Source organism: Ceratotherium simum, chromosome 10 (assembly GCF_057802395.1).
Source record: "Ceratotherium simum simum isolate JZ-2026a chromosome 10, ASM5780239v1, whole genome shotgun sequence".
In the NCBI taxonomy this organism is placed as follows: domain Eukaryota; kingdom Metazoa; phylum Chordata; class Mammalia; order Perissodactyla; family Rhinocerotidae; genus Ceratotherium; species Ceratotherium simum.
The window spans coordinates 60579472-60593527 of NC_141909.1; the positions used below are offsets into that span (position 1 = coordinate 60579472).

General features: G+C 39.2%; 1 protein-coding gene across 4 annotated transcripts in view; it reads left to right on the top strand.

Annotated features, from left to right (window-relative positions):
• The window catches only part of CDADC1 (cytidine and dCMP deaminase domain containing 1), an 84693-nt gene that overhangs the window by 57032 nt on the left and 13605 nt on the right, over positions 1 to 14056 (top strand). The window contains exon 10 of one of the 4 annotated variants that reach the window (XM_004433664.3): positions 6614 to 11748. The exons of the other annotated variants lie outside the window; for them this stretch is intronic. Within the exon in view, the coding sequence (XP_004433721.1) occupies positions 6614 to 6687 (74 nt within the window). The 3' untranslated portion in view covers positions 6688 to 11748. Of the gene's footprint in view, positions 1 to 6613; positions 11749 to 14056 lie in introns of those variants that run through there. 4 annotated transcript variants of the gene reach the window in all.

Below are 14056 nucleotides of genomic sequence, written 5' to 3' on the forward strand. Positions count from 1 at the left end.
AATTGACACAACCTCCTTGGAAAACAATTTAATATCTTTGTAAAGCTGAACATGTATGTACTCCATGACCCAACAATTTGATTTCTAAGTATATGCCCTAGAAAAACTCTTGCATGTTGTATAAAAGACAGAGAGACAAATAATTCCTTGCAGTATGTTCTTTAAAACAAAAACTGGAAATAACATAAATGTTTATCTCTGGAGATTAGATAAAAATATTACGGTGTATTCCCACAGTGGAATGTTATATAGCAGTGAAAATAAATGAACCACATCTGCATTCATAAACATGGGTGGATCTTAGAAATATAATGTTGATAGAAAAAGTCAAGTTCCAGAAGACTTAAGTACATTATGATACAATTTCTATATAAAGTTCAACAAGAAACCAAATAGTGTATTGTTTAGTTTTGTCATAAAATTATTTTTAAGGAGTAATGGATGCTATTTGCTAGTATTTTGTTGAGGATTTTTGCATCGATATTCATCAGTGATATTGGCCTGTAGTTTCCTTTTTGTGTTGTCCTTGTCTGGTTTTGGTATCACGGTAATGTTGGCTTCATAGAATGAGTTAGAAAGCTTCCCCTCCTCTTCAATTTTTTGGAAGAGTTTGAGAAGGATAGGTATTACGTCTTCTTTGAATGTTTGCTGGAATTCACCAAGGAGGCTGTCTGGTCCTGGACTTTTATTTTTGGGGAGGTTTTTGATTACTGTTTCGATCTCCTTACTGGTGATTGGTCTATTCAAATTCTCTATTTCTTCTTGATTCAGTTTTGAAGGTTGTATGATTCTAAGAATAAGCATTTCTTCTAGATTATCCAACTTGTTGGCATATAGCTTTTCGTAGTATTCTCTTATAATCCTTTGTATTTCTGAGGTATTGTAATTTCTCCTCTTTCATTTCTGATTTTACTTATTTGAGCCTTCTCTCTTTTTTTCTTGGTGAGTCTAGCTAAAGGTTTGTCAATTTTGTTTGTCTTTTCAAAGAACCAGCTCTTGGTTTCATTAATTTTTTCTATTGTTTTTTTAGTCTCTATTTCATTTATTTCTGCTCTGATTTTTATTATTTCCCTCCTTCTACTGATTTTGGGCTTTCTTTGTTCTTCTTTTTCCAGTTCCTTTAGGTGCACTGTTAGATTGTTTATTTGAGATTTTTCTTATTTGTTGAGATAGGCCTGTATTGCTATAAACTTCCCTCTTAGCACCACTTTTGATGTATCCCGTAAATTCTGGCATGTCGTATTTTCATTTTCATTTGTCTCCAGGTATTTTTTGATTTCTCCTTTGATTTCTCCGTTGACCCAGTTGTTGTTCAGTAGCATTTTGTTTAACCTCCACATGTTTGTGGCTTTTCTGATTTTCTTCCTATAATTGATTTCTAGTTTCATACCTTTGTGGTCAGAAAAGACGGTTGGTATTATTTGAATCTTCTTAAATTTATGGAGACTTGTTTTGTGGCCTAATATGTGATCAATCCTGGAGACTGTTCCATGTGCATTTGAAAAGAATGTGTATTTTTCGGTTTTTGGATGGAATGTTCTGTATATATCTACTAAGTCCATCTGGTCCAATGTGTCATTTAAGGCCAATGTTTCCTTATTGACCTTCTGTTTGGATGATCTGTCCATTGGTGTAAGTGGAGTGTTAAAGTCCCTACTATTATTGTATTACTGTCTATTTCTCCTTTTATGTCTGTTAATAATTGCTTTATATATTTGGGTGCTCCTATGTTGGGTGTATAGATATTTATGAGTGTTATATCCTCTTGTTGGATTGTTCCCTTGATCATTGTGTACTGCCCTTCTTTGTCTCTTGTTACAGTTTTTGTTTTAAAGTCTATTTTTTCTGATTTGAGTATTGCTACCCCAGCTTTCTTTTAATTGCCATTTGCATGGAGTATCTTTTTCCATCCCTTCACTTTCAGTTTGTGAGTGTCTTTAGGTCTGAAGTGTGTCTCTTGTAGGCAGCATATATTTGGGTCTTGTATTTTTATCCAGTCAGCTACCCTATGCCTTTTAATTGGAGCATTTAGTCCATTGACATTTAAAGTAGCTATTGATAAGTATGTACTTACTGCCATTTTTTTACTTTTTTTCTCAGTGTTTTAGTAGTTCTTCTCTGTTCCTTTCTTCTTCTCTTGCTCTCTTCCCTTGTGGTTGATGGCCTTCTTTAGTATTATGTTCGGGTTCCTTTCTCTTAGTTTTTTGTATATTTATTATATGTTTCTGGTTTGTGATTACCATGAGGTTCATATATAGTAACCTACGTATATAGCAATATGTATTATGTTGATGGTCTCTTTAGTTTGACCTCTATCTGAAAGCTCTACTCTTTTACTCCCTTCCTCCCATATTTTATGTTTTTGATGTCATATCTAACCTCTTTTTTGTGCATTTGTCTCCGTTACCCTCTTATGATGGAAATAGATAATTTTTCCTATTTGTGGTCTTCTCTTTCCCCTTTAAATAAGTCCCTTTAGCATTTCTTGTAAGATTGATTTCTTGGTGATAAACTCCTTTAATTTTTGCTTGTCTGGGAAACTCTTTATCTCTCCTTCCTTTCTGAATGATAACCGTGCTGGGTAGAGTGATCTTGGCTGTAGGTTTTTTCCTTTTAGCACTTTATAGCATGCCACTCTCTTCTAGCCTGTAAGGTTTCTGCTGAGAAGTCCGCTGATAGCCTTATGGGTTTTCCTTTGTGTGTAATTTGTTGTCTTTCTCTTGCGGCTTTTAGGATTCTCTCTTTATCTTTAATTCTGGACATTTTAATTATGATGTGGCTTGGTGTGGGCCTCTTTGAATTTATCCTTTTTGATGTTCTCTGTGCTTCCTGTAGCTGGATGTCTGTTTTCTTCCTTAGATTAGGGAAGTTTTCATCTATTATTTCTTCAAATAGATTCTCTGCCCCTTTGTCTCTCTCTTCTCCTCTAGGACACCTATAACACGGATGTTAGTGCACTTGATGTTGTGCCAGAGGTCCCTTAGACTGTCCTCTTTCTTTTTAATTCTTTTTTCTTTTATCTGTTCAGCTTGGGTGATTTCCTCTGTCTTTCATCCAGCCCGCTGATCTGTTCTTCTGTATCCTCTACTCTGCTTTTAAGTCCCTCTAGTGAACTTTTCCTGTCCAGTATTGTATTCTTCATTTATGATTGGTTCTTTTTTAATCTTCCATTTCTTTGTTGATGTTCTCACTGAGTTAATCCATTCACATTAAAAAGATCATACACCATGATCAAGTGGAATTTATTCTGGGGATGCAGGGATGGTTCAACATCCACAAATCAATCAACATGATACACCACATTAAAAAAATGAAGAATAAAAATCACATGATCATCTCAATAGATGCAGAGAGAGCATTTGACAAGATACAGTATCCATTCATGATAAAAACTCTGAATAAAATGAATATAGAAGAAAGTACCTTAACGTAATAAAGGCCATATATGACAAACCCACAGCCAATATCATCCTCAAGGGTGAAAAACTGAAAACTATCCCTGTAAGAACAGGAACCAGACAAGGATGCCCACTTTCACCACTCCTATTTAACATAATATTGGAAGTCCTAGCCAGAGCATTCAGGCAAGAAAAAGAATTAAAAGGGTTCAAAATTGGAAAGGAAGAAGTGAAACTGTCACTATTTGCAGATGACCTGATTTTATATATAGAAAACCCTAAAGAATCCACCAAAAAACTTTTAGAAGTAATAAATGAATACAGTAAAGTTGCAGGATATAAAATCAACATACAAAAATCAGTTGCATTTCTATACACTAAAAAGGAAGCAGCAGAAAGAGAAATTAAGAATACCATCCCATTTACAGTTGCGGCAAAAAGAATAAAATACCTAGGAATAAACTTAACCAAACAGGTGAAAGATCTGTACACTGAAAACTATAAAACATTGCTGAAAGAAATTGCAGAAGACACAAAGAAATGGAAAGATATTCTATGCTCTTGGGTTGGAAGAATTAACATAGTTAAGATGTCCATACTTCCTAAAGCAATCTATAGATTCAATGCAATCCCTATCAAAGTTCCAACAACATTTTTCACAGAACTAGAATAAAGAATCCTAAAATGTATATGGAACAACAAAAGACCCCGAATAGCCAAAGGAATCCTGAAAAAAAAGAATAAAGCTGGAGGTATCACAATCCCTAATATCAAAATATACTACAAAGTAGTAATAACCAAAACAGCATGGTACCGGCACAAAAACAGACATACATATCAGTGGAATAGAATCGAGAGCCCAGAAATAAACCCATACATCTATGGACAGCTAATTTTCGACAAAGGAGCCAAGAGCATACAATGGAGAAAGGAAAGTCTCTTCAACAAATGGTGTTGGGAAAACTGGACAGCCACATGCAAAAAAATGAAAGTAGACCATTATCTTACACTATACACAAAAACTAACTTAAAATGGATTAAAGACTTGAATTTAAGACCCAAAACCATGAAACTTCTTCAGACGAAAACATAGGAAGTACTCTCTTCGACATCAGTCTTAGCAATATATTTTCAAGTACCATGTCTGACTGGGGAAGATAAACAATAGGAAAAATAAGCAAATGGGACTACATCAAACTAAAAACCTTCTGCACAACAAAGGAAACCATCAGTAAAACAAAAAGACAACCTACTAACTGGGAGAAGTTATTTGCAAACCATATATCTGATAAGGGGTTAATCTCCAAAATATATAAAGAACTCATACATCTCAACAACAAAAAAACTAACAAGCCAATTAAAAAATGGGAAAAAGACCTGAACAGATGTTTCTCCAAAGAAGATATACAGATGGCCAACAGACACATGAAAAGATGTTCAACATCATTAACTATCAGGGAAATGCAAATCAAAACTACAATGAGATATCACCTCACGCCCATCAGAATGGCTATAATTAACAAACAGGAAATAACAAATGTTGGAGAGGATGTGGAGAGAAGGGAACTCTCATATGCTGCTGGTGGGAGTGCAAACGGGTGCAGCCACTATGGAAAACAGTATGGAGATTCCCTCAAAAAATTAGGGATAGAACTACCATATGATCCAGCTATTCCACTGCTGTGTATTTATCAAAAGAACTTGAAAACACCAATGCATAAAGATACATGCACCCCTGTGTTCATTGCAGCGTTATTCACAATAGTCAAGACTTGGAAGCAACCTAAGTGCCCATCAAGGGACAAATGGATAAAGAAGATGTGGTATATATACACAATGGAATACTACTCAGCCATAAGAAACAATGAAATCCAGCCATTTATGACAACATGGATGGACACTGAGTGTATTATGCTAAGGGAAATAAGTCAGAGGGAGAAGGTCAAATACCATGTGATCTCACTCATAAGTAGAAGATAAAAGCAACAAGAAAAAATCACATAGAGACAGAGATTGGATTGTTGGTTACCAGAGGGGAAGAGGGGAGGGAGGAGGGTGAAAGGAATGATTAGGCATGTGTGTCTGGTGAAGGATTGTAATTAGTATTTGGGTGGTGAACATGATGTACTCTATGTGGAAATAGAAGTATAATGATGTACACCTGAAATTTTTACAATGTTATAAACCAATGTTACCACAATAAAAGAAAAAAGGAATCACTGCAATATCTAAAAAAAAAAAGACAGAAGAAGAAGTAATGGAATGATAAATACAGAATTCAGGATAGCGGTTACCTCTGAATAGGGGTGAAAGAGGGACGGAATCAGATTGGGGAGCACACAGGAAGTGAAAATGTTCTGGTTTTGGGGTTGGGTAGTAGGTTCTTGAGTGTTCATTTTATTATTAGGCTTTAAAACTCCCGTCTGTATTACATATATTCTCTTTTTTTAATGTTTCAAATATTACATAATAAGACGAGAGAGAGAAGGCTTTCCAGATCTACCTCCAGAGGGCAAGCCTGCGCCCTGATCCAGGTCCTTATGACTGGGAAGACCAAGCAGAGCGGAACACACAGGCTTGGAAGGCAGACAGGTCCCTGGAAAGACAGGAAGCAGAGGGGCAAGAGGAAACTTTTGGAGGTGATGGATTGCTCATCATCTTGACTGCAGTGATGGTTTCTCGGATGTGTACTTAGGTCAAAACTCATCAAATTGTACACTTTAAACATGCACAGTTTATTGTACCAATAAAGCTATTAAAATCAAAATACAGGAAGAGGTTGGAGCCAAGCCCTTCTCCCCTTGACCAATGGGATAGTCTGTCTTCCTTCCAGGGAGGAGTGCAGGAATGGTGGAGCGCTTCCTTGTACCCTCCCTGCCCCACAGACGGTTCCCTCCTCTCCTAGGAGGATAAGGAGGTGCATTTTGTTTCTTCCAGCCTAATCGTGGTAATACCTTTTCCCCAAAAAACGTTTTATGAATTGTGGCTATACACCATTGAGTGAATCCAGTTTTTAAAAGGTCAGATACTATATTGCCTGAGTGAAATATCTAGAAACCGTTCTTCAACAGTTAAGAATTTTGAGATAAAATTAATGAATATTCCTTTTCAGTAACTAAAGCATTATTTTGATCTTACAACCTATAAGACTTTAACAAATACCCATGTATTTGAAGTGAAGTTTTCCTGACATTAAGCTATTGTTGAACACTTAGATGGTGTGTTGAGACCTGTACCTCTGGATGAAGAACAGCACCAGAACAAGAAGTTGCGTCTTGGAAAGCACTGAGTCCTGCCTAAACTAGAGTGAAAGCCTCAAGAATTTTTATTGCACTTTTTAAATTCAGCCTTGTTAACTCAGAAAATGAGGATGGATTTTGTGAAAAATAGAAAAAATTTTTTAAGGAAGCTAATTTATTACCAGCATATGAATGATGTTAATGAGAATATTTTTATTTTAGATTTATTTCTGTTTTCTAGATTGTAGTGGTATGTTCTTTTATTACACTAAATGAGGTAGCAATAATTTAATGAGACCGATTTAATCACTCATAGGAATTGATTTCTCCTTCTCTTAGCTTTATATTAGCCAGTTTGAAAGGGACAGAGTCACTGGAAGTCACTTCTCAGCAGAGAATTACACACTTTTTAAGAAATAGTAATTCCTTTGGATTATGAAGGTGATAATTAGTAAACTGCTCCAGGGAAATAACTGGTGACTTAGCCTTTTTAAGTCAGTGTATGGCTCACTAAAAGTTCACATTTATACCCAAAACTTTTAATAATCAGAATTTACTTAATTAGAATTTAATCATAAAATTTCCATTATAAAAGTATATTCCTCACAAGGTTATTAATTTTTCTTAAATCTTTCAATATGTAAAAATCACAATGGTTTTGGATTAGAGTGTTATGGCTGATTTTGGGTAGCAATAGGAGGAGAATATCATTCTGAGACAGTATCACTATTTCATATCACTGACTCTCGAAATCACTAACATTGAGCCTCAAATTTGTTTATGATGTTAACAGAGAAGAAATATTTTAATCTGGAATATTGAAAATAGCTTTTCAAATTCCATTCATAAATGCTGCCCATTTTCCCTCCATATAATTAACACAGAGTATCTCACGGCTTTGAATGGAAGGCCTTTTAAAAACATTTGCAAACCCTGAGAATACTGAAAATCTTGCAAGTAAACATTATGGTCAATTCAGTTACATTCCAGATTGCTCTTCGTGAGTCCTCTCGTTTTTATTTGCTGAGAAACTTTCAGAAAATTAGTCCAAAGATGGAGGTGCATGTATCGTACTTTCCTGGAGTTAGGGAGGGAGTTGCATGGCCCACGGCCCGCAGGCCTGCGCATGACGTCCTGAGGACTGACTCCCCTGGCTGTGGAGGGGTGATCAGGTTTCCTCTGCTCTTGTCCTCTTCCTTTCCATGGCATCACACGGCCTCACGAGGCCTCCTCCCAGTTTCTCAGAATTGTACACAGGACAATCCAAATGTTGACCCGAGGCCCCTGCTTGTACAGCAGCCTGCTTATGTGCCCTGGGATTCGAAGTCACCATAGCAGGCAGTTGAGAACTGCCGTAAACGTTTTAACACAAAATGCTGGGCATGGAATAGAGAGGGAGGGGAGGAAAGATACCCTGAGAGATAACTAAGGCTAATTTGAAAACCAGTAGTTATGCAATTCTTCAATAGTTATCAATATGAAAATACTCAGATTTGCTTACATCCCCGATTGCTTTAATATAGTGATTATACGTGCTTAAGTTCATATTAGATTTGTTGTTTTTTGCTAATATGTCAACTGCATCAAGTATTTTATAAATCAGTCAGCAAATATTTTGTAAGACCCAAATGCCTGGTATACTGCCACGTTTATGGATTTTGTGTTTGGCATTGGGGGGGATATAAGAAGGGAGAAACATACAAATGGGAAAAGCTATGATTATGAAGTGGAAAATTGATATTTCCATAGCACTATTAAAATGGTCATGATAAGGTCATATTTCCTTCTGTACAACTGGTCAGATTTCAACATTTCTTGAGAGTTAACTGTATAGTACCAGAAGGAAAGCTCTATGAGAGCAGGTATATATATATAAATTTTTTAAACTACTGAATCTAGTGCCTACAATGGTGCCTGGCACATAATAAGCATTCAATGAATGTTTGTTGATTGATCGAATGACCGCTGGACACTGGCTAGACCCTGGAGATGAGATGTGTAACAAATGCTCCCTGATCTCAAGAGCTCACAGTCTAGTGGACGATATGAGCATCTAATCAAGTAACCGAGAATGATGCCCAGGCTGGGGCCCCTAGACCGGCAGCATTAGCGTCACCCGGGCACTTGTTAGAAATGCACATTCTTAGGGCCCACCCAGACCTATTGAATCAGAATTTCTGGGAGTGAGGCCCAGCAATCTGCATTTTCATACACCTTCCAGCAGATTCTGATGACCTTTAAGGTTGAGAACCACCCTGTGGATGTAAGTATAGGAGCAGTGGTGGCGCAAAAGAGGCCAAGCCTATGCTCTGGTGAGCATGGAGAAAGGGTGCTTGTTTTGTAGAGGTGAGGTGCTTATGGTGGGTCCTGAAGGGGGCACAGGGGGTGGCCAGACAAACAGTGGGGATGAGATGAACTTCTGAGAGAAAGTAATGGATGACATGGATGGTCGCACTGGGAAGTAGGAAAGGGAAGTGACTGGAGATGCACAGGTTGCTGAGCTGTACCGAGAGCCCCCAGGGCAGCAAAATTGACTAAGATCTAGTAATTCAGAGTCAAGAGGCTTCATCCCTTAGCCTGAGAAATCAGAATTTGCACTTAAACAAATGTACAACGTCTTCCTTAAATTCAAAGATTGGGAGGGTAATACTAAGTTCATAATTTGAAAAGACTGGCTCTGCATTTGTTTACTGCCAAGTGACAGTGGAATATGCTGACACGAGGTGGCATAAGCATGGGCCAGGTCCCCTCCATTCCTGTCGAGTACACACAGGTTTCTGTGTATTGTTTTATTGTATTACTGCTGAAGTTTTTTTTTAATCCAGCTTTTCTATGGGTTTTTCTTCCTTGGTTACTTATTGAGTTTGAAAATATACCCTTCTCTCATAAATCTTCCTCATTTTATGCATGAACAGTTCTGCTTTAGGATCTGCCACAGCAATCTGCTTTTGACCTACTTTAGAGCAAGTGGCATTAAACACCATTTTTTTGTGTGAGAGGAAAATCGGCCCTGAGCTATCATCCATGCGAATCCTCCTCTTTTTGCTGAGGAAGACCGGCCCTGGGCTAACATCCGTGCCCATTTTCCTCCACTTTATGTGGGATGCCACCACAGCATGGCCTGACAAGCGGTGCCTCCCTGCACGCCCGGGATCCGAACCCGGGCCGCCATCGGCGGAGCGCGTGCACTTAACCACTACGCCGGCCCCATTAAACACCATTTTTTTAAAGTCCTGGTCTTGCCAATAGTGGCCACGTGGCATTTAGCTGAGGCTGTTACTATTGCTTGTTAGGATTAAGCATCAGGTTAGTACTTTCATTTCAGGTGTGACATTCCTGAAGTCTTTTCACTTTTTTGCTATCATTAAATTATAACATATTTCAGACATATAAAAAAGTATAAAGAAATAGTTATAACAAATACTCATGTACCCAATATGCAGGATTGACATATATTAGCACTTGGAGTCTTAGTCATAAGTAATTTCGTCCTCTTTTGACATCTAGGTTAGAGCCTTACTTTGCATCTTTTCTACATTTGCTTTCAAGGGCACATCGTGGATTCCTGAAAGACTGTCCATGCTCATGCAGGACCGCGGTGTTCAGAGCCACCCTGAGAGCCTCTCGGGACTGTTCCTGAGGGAGCTGTGATTACGCCTCCTTCTAAGAGACTTTATAACCAGTTTGTTTCATGCACTTTATTACCTTTTGTCTGTCAAATTTCTTCATTCTCCTTAGCCTGTAGTGCTTCTCCTAATAGGAAAAGATAACTAGCTGCTCTAACCTGGGTGACCCACTTCTGGTTAGCCAGGGAGGTTTATCGGGCCAGAGTCTCTGCGGGTTTTCTAACTTCTGTGTAGCTGAGCAGACTGGTCTCCGACCAGTTGTACTGCGGCCTGTTGTGCAATATGGTGAAGGCAGGGTCCTAACTTGGGTTGTGGAGGCCTGCCTCAGCCACCCTAAGAAGGCGATTCTGAGTTATGGCTCAGGCCGCCTGTGTAAGGTGCTGACTCTGGAACTTAGGCCTGTGGTACCTATGGTACCATTCACTCAACGCCTGAGCACCGACATGCCACAGGCTGTGATGGACTCTCTGCTCAAAATGGAAACCGTGTAATTTGCTTTAGACGCTTTATAAAATAAGAGAAATTAAATTTGTATTGTCAAATTTCACAAAATTGAATTTTGAGAAGTTTAATAAATTTGTTCAGTAGCAGACTGCAAAAATAATCTTTATTTTCCAGAGTTGACAGTGTACCTTTACCTCCTAGCACAAGTTTAAAGCTATGAGTTATTCCAGATACTACCTGAAGGATGTGCCAGAAAACCCTTTGCTGATGTTCTAGAGTAGTTGTACTCTAACACAAGAAAATCAATGTAGATGAGGGTTCCCCAAACCTTGGCACTACTGGCAACTTGGGCCCAGTGATTCTTTGCTGTGCGGGGTCGTCCCGTGCATTGTAGAACATTCCTGGTCTCCACCCACCAGATGCCACCCACAAATGTTCCCTAGGGGGCAAAGTTACCCCAGCTGAGAACCCCTGATGTAAACCATGAAGTGAGTATCAGTAAGTATTTTACTACCCACGCCTGAGTGTGTCAGACCTGAGAGCCGTTCATCTAGTACCACCGTGACACAGGCTTTTTTTATGGTCAGATGCCAAAATTTGAGAATGACAAATTCCACTGTGTCATTGTCAGATGTCTTAAAGAAATTAGGTTTAGCGTGGATGAGTCAAAAGCAGTTTGCAGTCTTTCACTTCTCCAATTTTAATTTAGAGGGGAAAAAGTTATAACCCATAGCTTTGCTTGGTTTTGTTTTTTTGTTTTTCAGGTTACTGATACATATGAATCAGCCAGACTATTTTTTAAACACACTCAACCTGCAGTAATTTTTTCTACCTGATTCCAAAGGGTAATGGAAGATCTGCTGCTGTGGCAGCAGCTTATATATAAAATAGAGGTAGACTGGCACAGGTGTTAGCTCAGACAGAATCTTCCTCAACAACAATAAGAAAAGAAAAAGAAAAGTGGATCTGGGGTACAACAACGGGGTCACCGGCATGCACACGGGTTATAGAGGTAGAGGTGGGCATGGTGGGCCGTCTAGGAAAGGGGTGGATGGAGAGGAGGGGTGGGAGGGACAGAGCCTGCAGGCTGCTACTCAAGTGTGAGGAATAGGAGGGGGAGCCGAGAAGGCAGATGAGGAAGAAGACCGGGAGAGTGAGGTTCCTAGAGCCAGGAGAGGACAGGGCTTTGAGAAGAGGCCGTCTGTCACCTGCAGCCAAGAGGGTGAGTTAGATGAGGCTGGAATTGCCCCTTGGATCTGGCAACACTGAGGTCTTGTTTGGCCTCTAGGAAGAGCGTTTTCAGGGGAGTTGGGGGAAACCAGGGTTGGGGGGTGGGGGGTACATGGGAGGTGAGGAGGTGGGCCCATCCCTGCAGTGACTTGAGAAGTTTAGGGCAGAGACATGGAAGTGGGAGCTGGAGTGGGCCTGAGGGATAAAGGAAGGTGTTTTTATAACGGGTATCAGTGGGCAACATGGAGAGCCGAGGCCAGGTGATGGCCAGGGGTGGTGAGGGGTGTGGACACCTGGCAGTGACTGAGGCAAACAGAGACTTGAGCCAGTGGGCTCAGGGCTGCTCACTCAGGGCGGTTCATGGCAGACTGGTTCTCTCAGGGGGCACTTGGAGAGGTCCAGGCCTCCTGGATTTATTTGATGGGGGCAGAGGAAAGGGAGCCACTACAGATCACATCAGTGTTTGTGACTGGAAGACAGAGAAAAGGCAGCACAATTAATAGAAGTTGGGAATCTGTTTTGGGTGAACTCATCTGGTTTAAGTTATGATGAGTTTGGGCTTATGGTTAGGTATAAAAAAGAGAAGTCCAAGAGGCAGTTGGAAATGGAGAGGGAAGTATTATGTTATGGCTGGAAACACTTGTCAGGGACTACCTGAAAACTTGGGAAGAGGTCAGAAAGAAGAGCCCAGACCCAAGAAGAAAGTTGGGGTTCACCCAAGTAGAAGCTGGGAGAAGCAAGGGAACAAGATCTGGAAACAAAGCAGTCCTACAGTGCTGGCAGGGATGGCATTTGGGAATAGTAAACTTGGAGAGGTGCATAACCCTGTGATTTCCAGGAATTTCTTACGAGGAAATAATCATGGAAGGGTGCAAAAACTTTAATTGTAATGATATTCTTTGTGGTATGATTTGTAAAAATGATACACTGGAAATAACTGGTGATTGGTATGGGACAATTATACAGTGGAACACTATGCAGCCATGAAAAAGACAGAATAATATCAAATAACATAGAAAGTGTTCATGAGATAATAAGTCATAAAAACAGGTTACAAAACAGTATCATGGATATATATATTTTTAAATTTAGTAGCTTTATTGAAGTATAATTCACATGCCATGCAATTCACCCATGTAAAATGTACAATTCAATGATTTTTAGTATATTAATTCACAGATATGTGCAACTATCACCCCAGTCAATTTTAGAACATTTCCATAACCTCAGAAAGAAACTCTGTACCCTTTAGCTATCACTCCCTATGTCCCCATGACCTCCCTCTCCAGCCCAAGTAACCACTAATCTTTCTATCTCTATAGATTTCCCTATTCCAGACTTTCATATGAATGGAATCATATAGTATGTGATCTTTCATGTCTGACTTCTCTCACTAGCCTGGTGTTTTCAAGGTTCATCCATGTTGTAGCATGTATCAGGGCTTCATTTGTTTTTGTGGCTGAATAATATTTTATTGTGCTGTATACCACATTTTGTCTATTCATTTATTAGGTGATGGGCATTTGAGTTGTTTCCAACTTTTGGCTATTATGAACATTCATTACATGTTTCTGAGTGCACATATGTTTGCATTTCACTTGGATATATACCTAGGAGTGAAATTGCTGGGTCATTTGATAACTCTATGTTTAATCATTTGAGAAACTGCCAGACTCTTTTCCACAGCAGTGTCATTACGTTCCCACCAGCAGTGTATGAGGGTTCCCATTTCTCCACATCCTTGCCAACACTTGTTATTATCTGAATTTTTGATTCTAACCATTCTAGTGGGTGTGAAGGTATCTCATTGTGGTTTTGATTTGCATTTCCCTAATAATTGATGATGCTGAGAATCTTTCCATGTATATTCACCATTTGTATATCTGCTTTGGAGAAATATCTATTCAAGTCCTTTGCCAATTTTTTAATTGGGTTATTCATCTTTTTATTATTGAGGTTGTATGTCATGATTCTATTTTTGTCAATAAAAATTATGCATCAAAAAAGGCTGGGGCCGGCCCCATGGCTTAGCGGTTAAGTGCGCGCACTCTGCTGCTGGCGGCCCAGGTTTGGATCCTGGGCGCGCACCGATGCACTGCTTCTCCGGCCATGCTGAGGT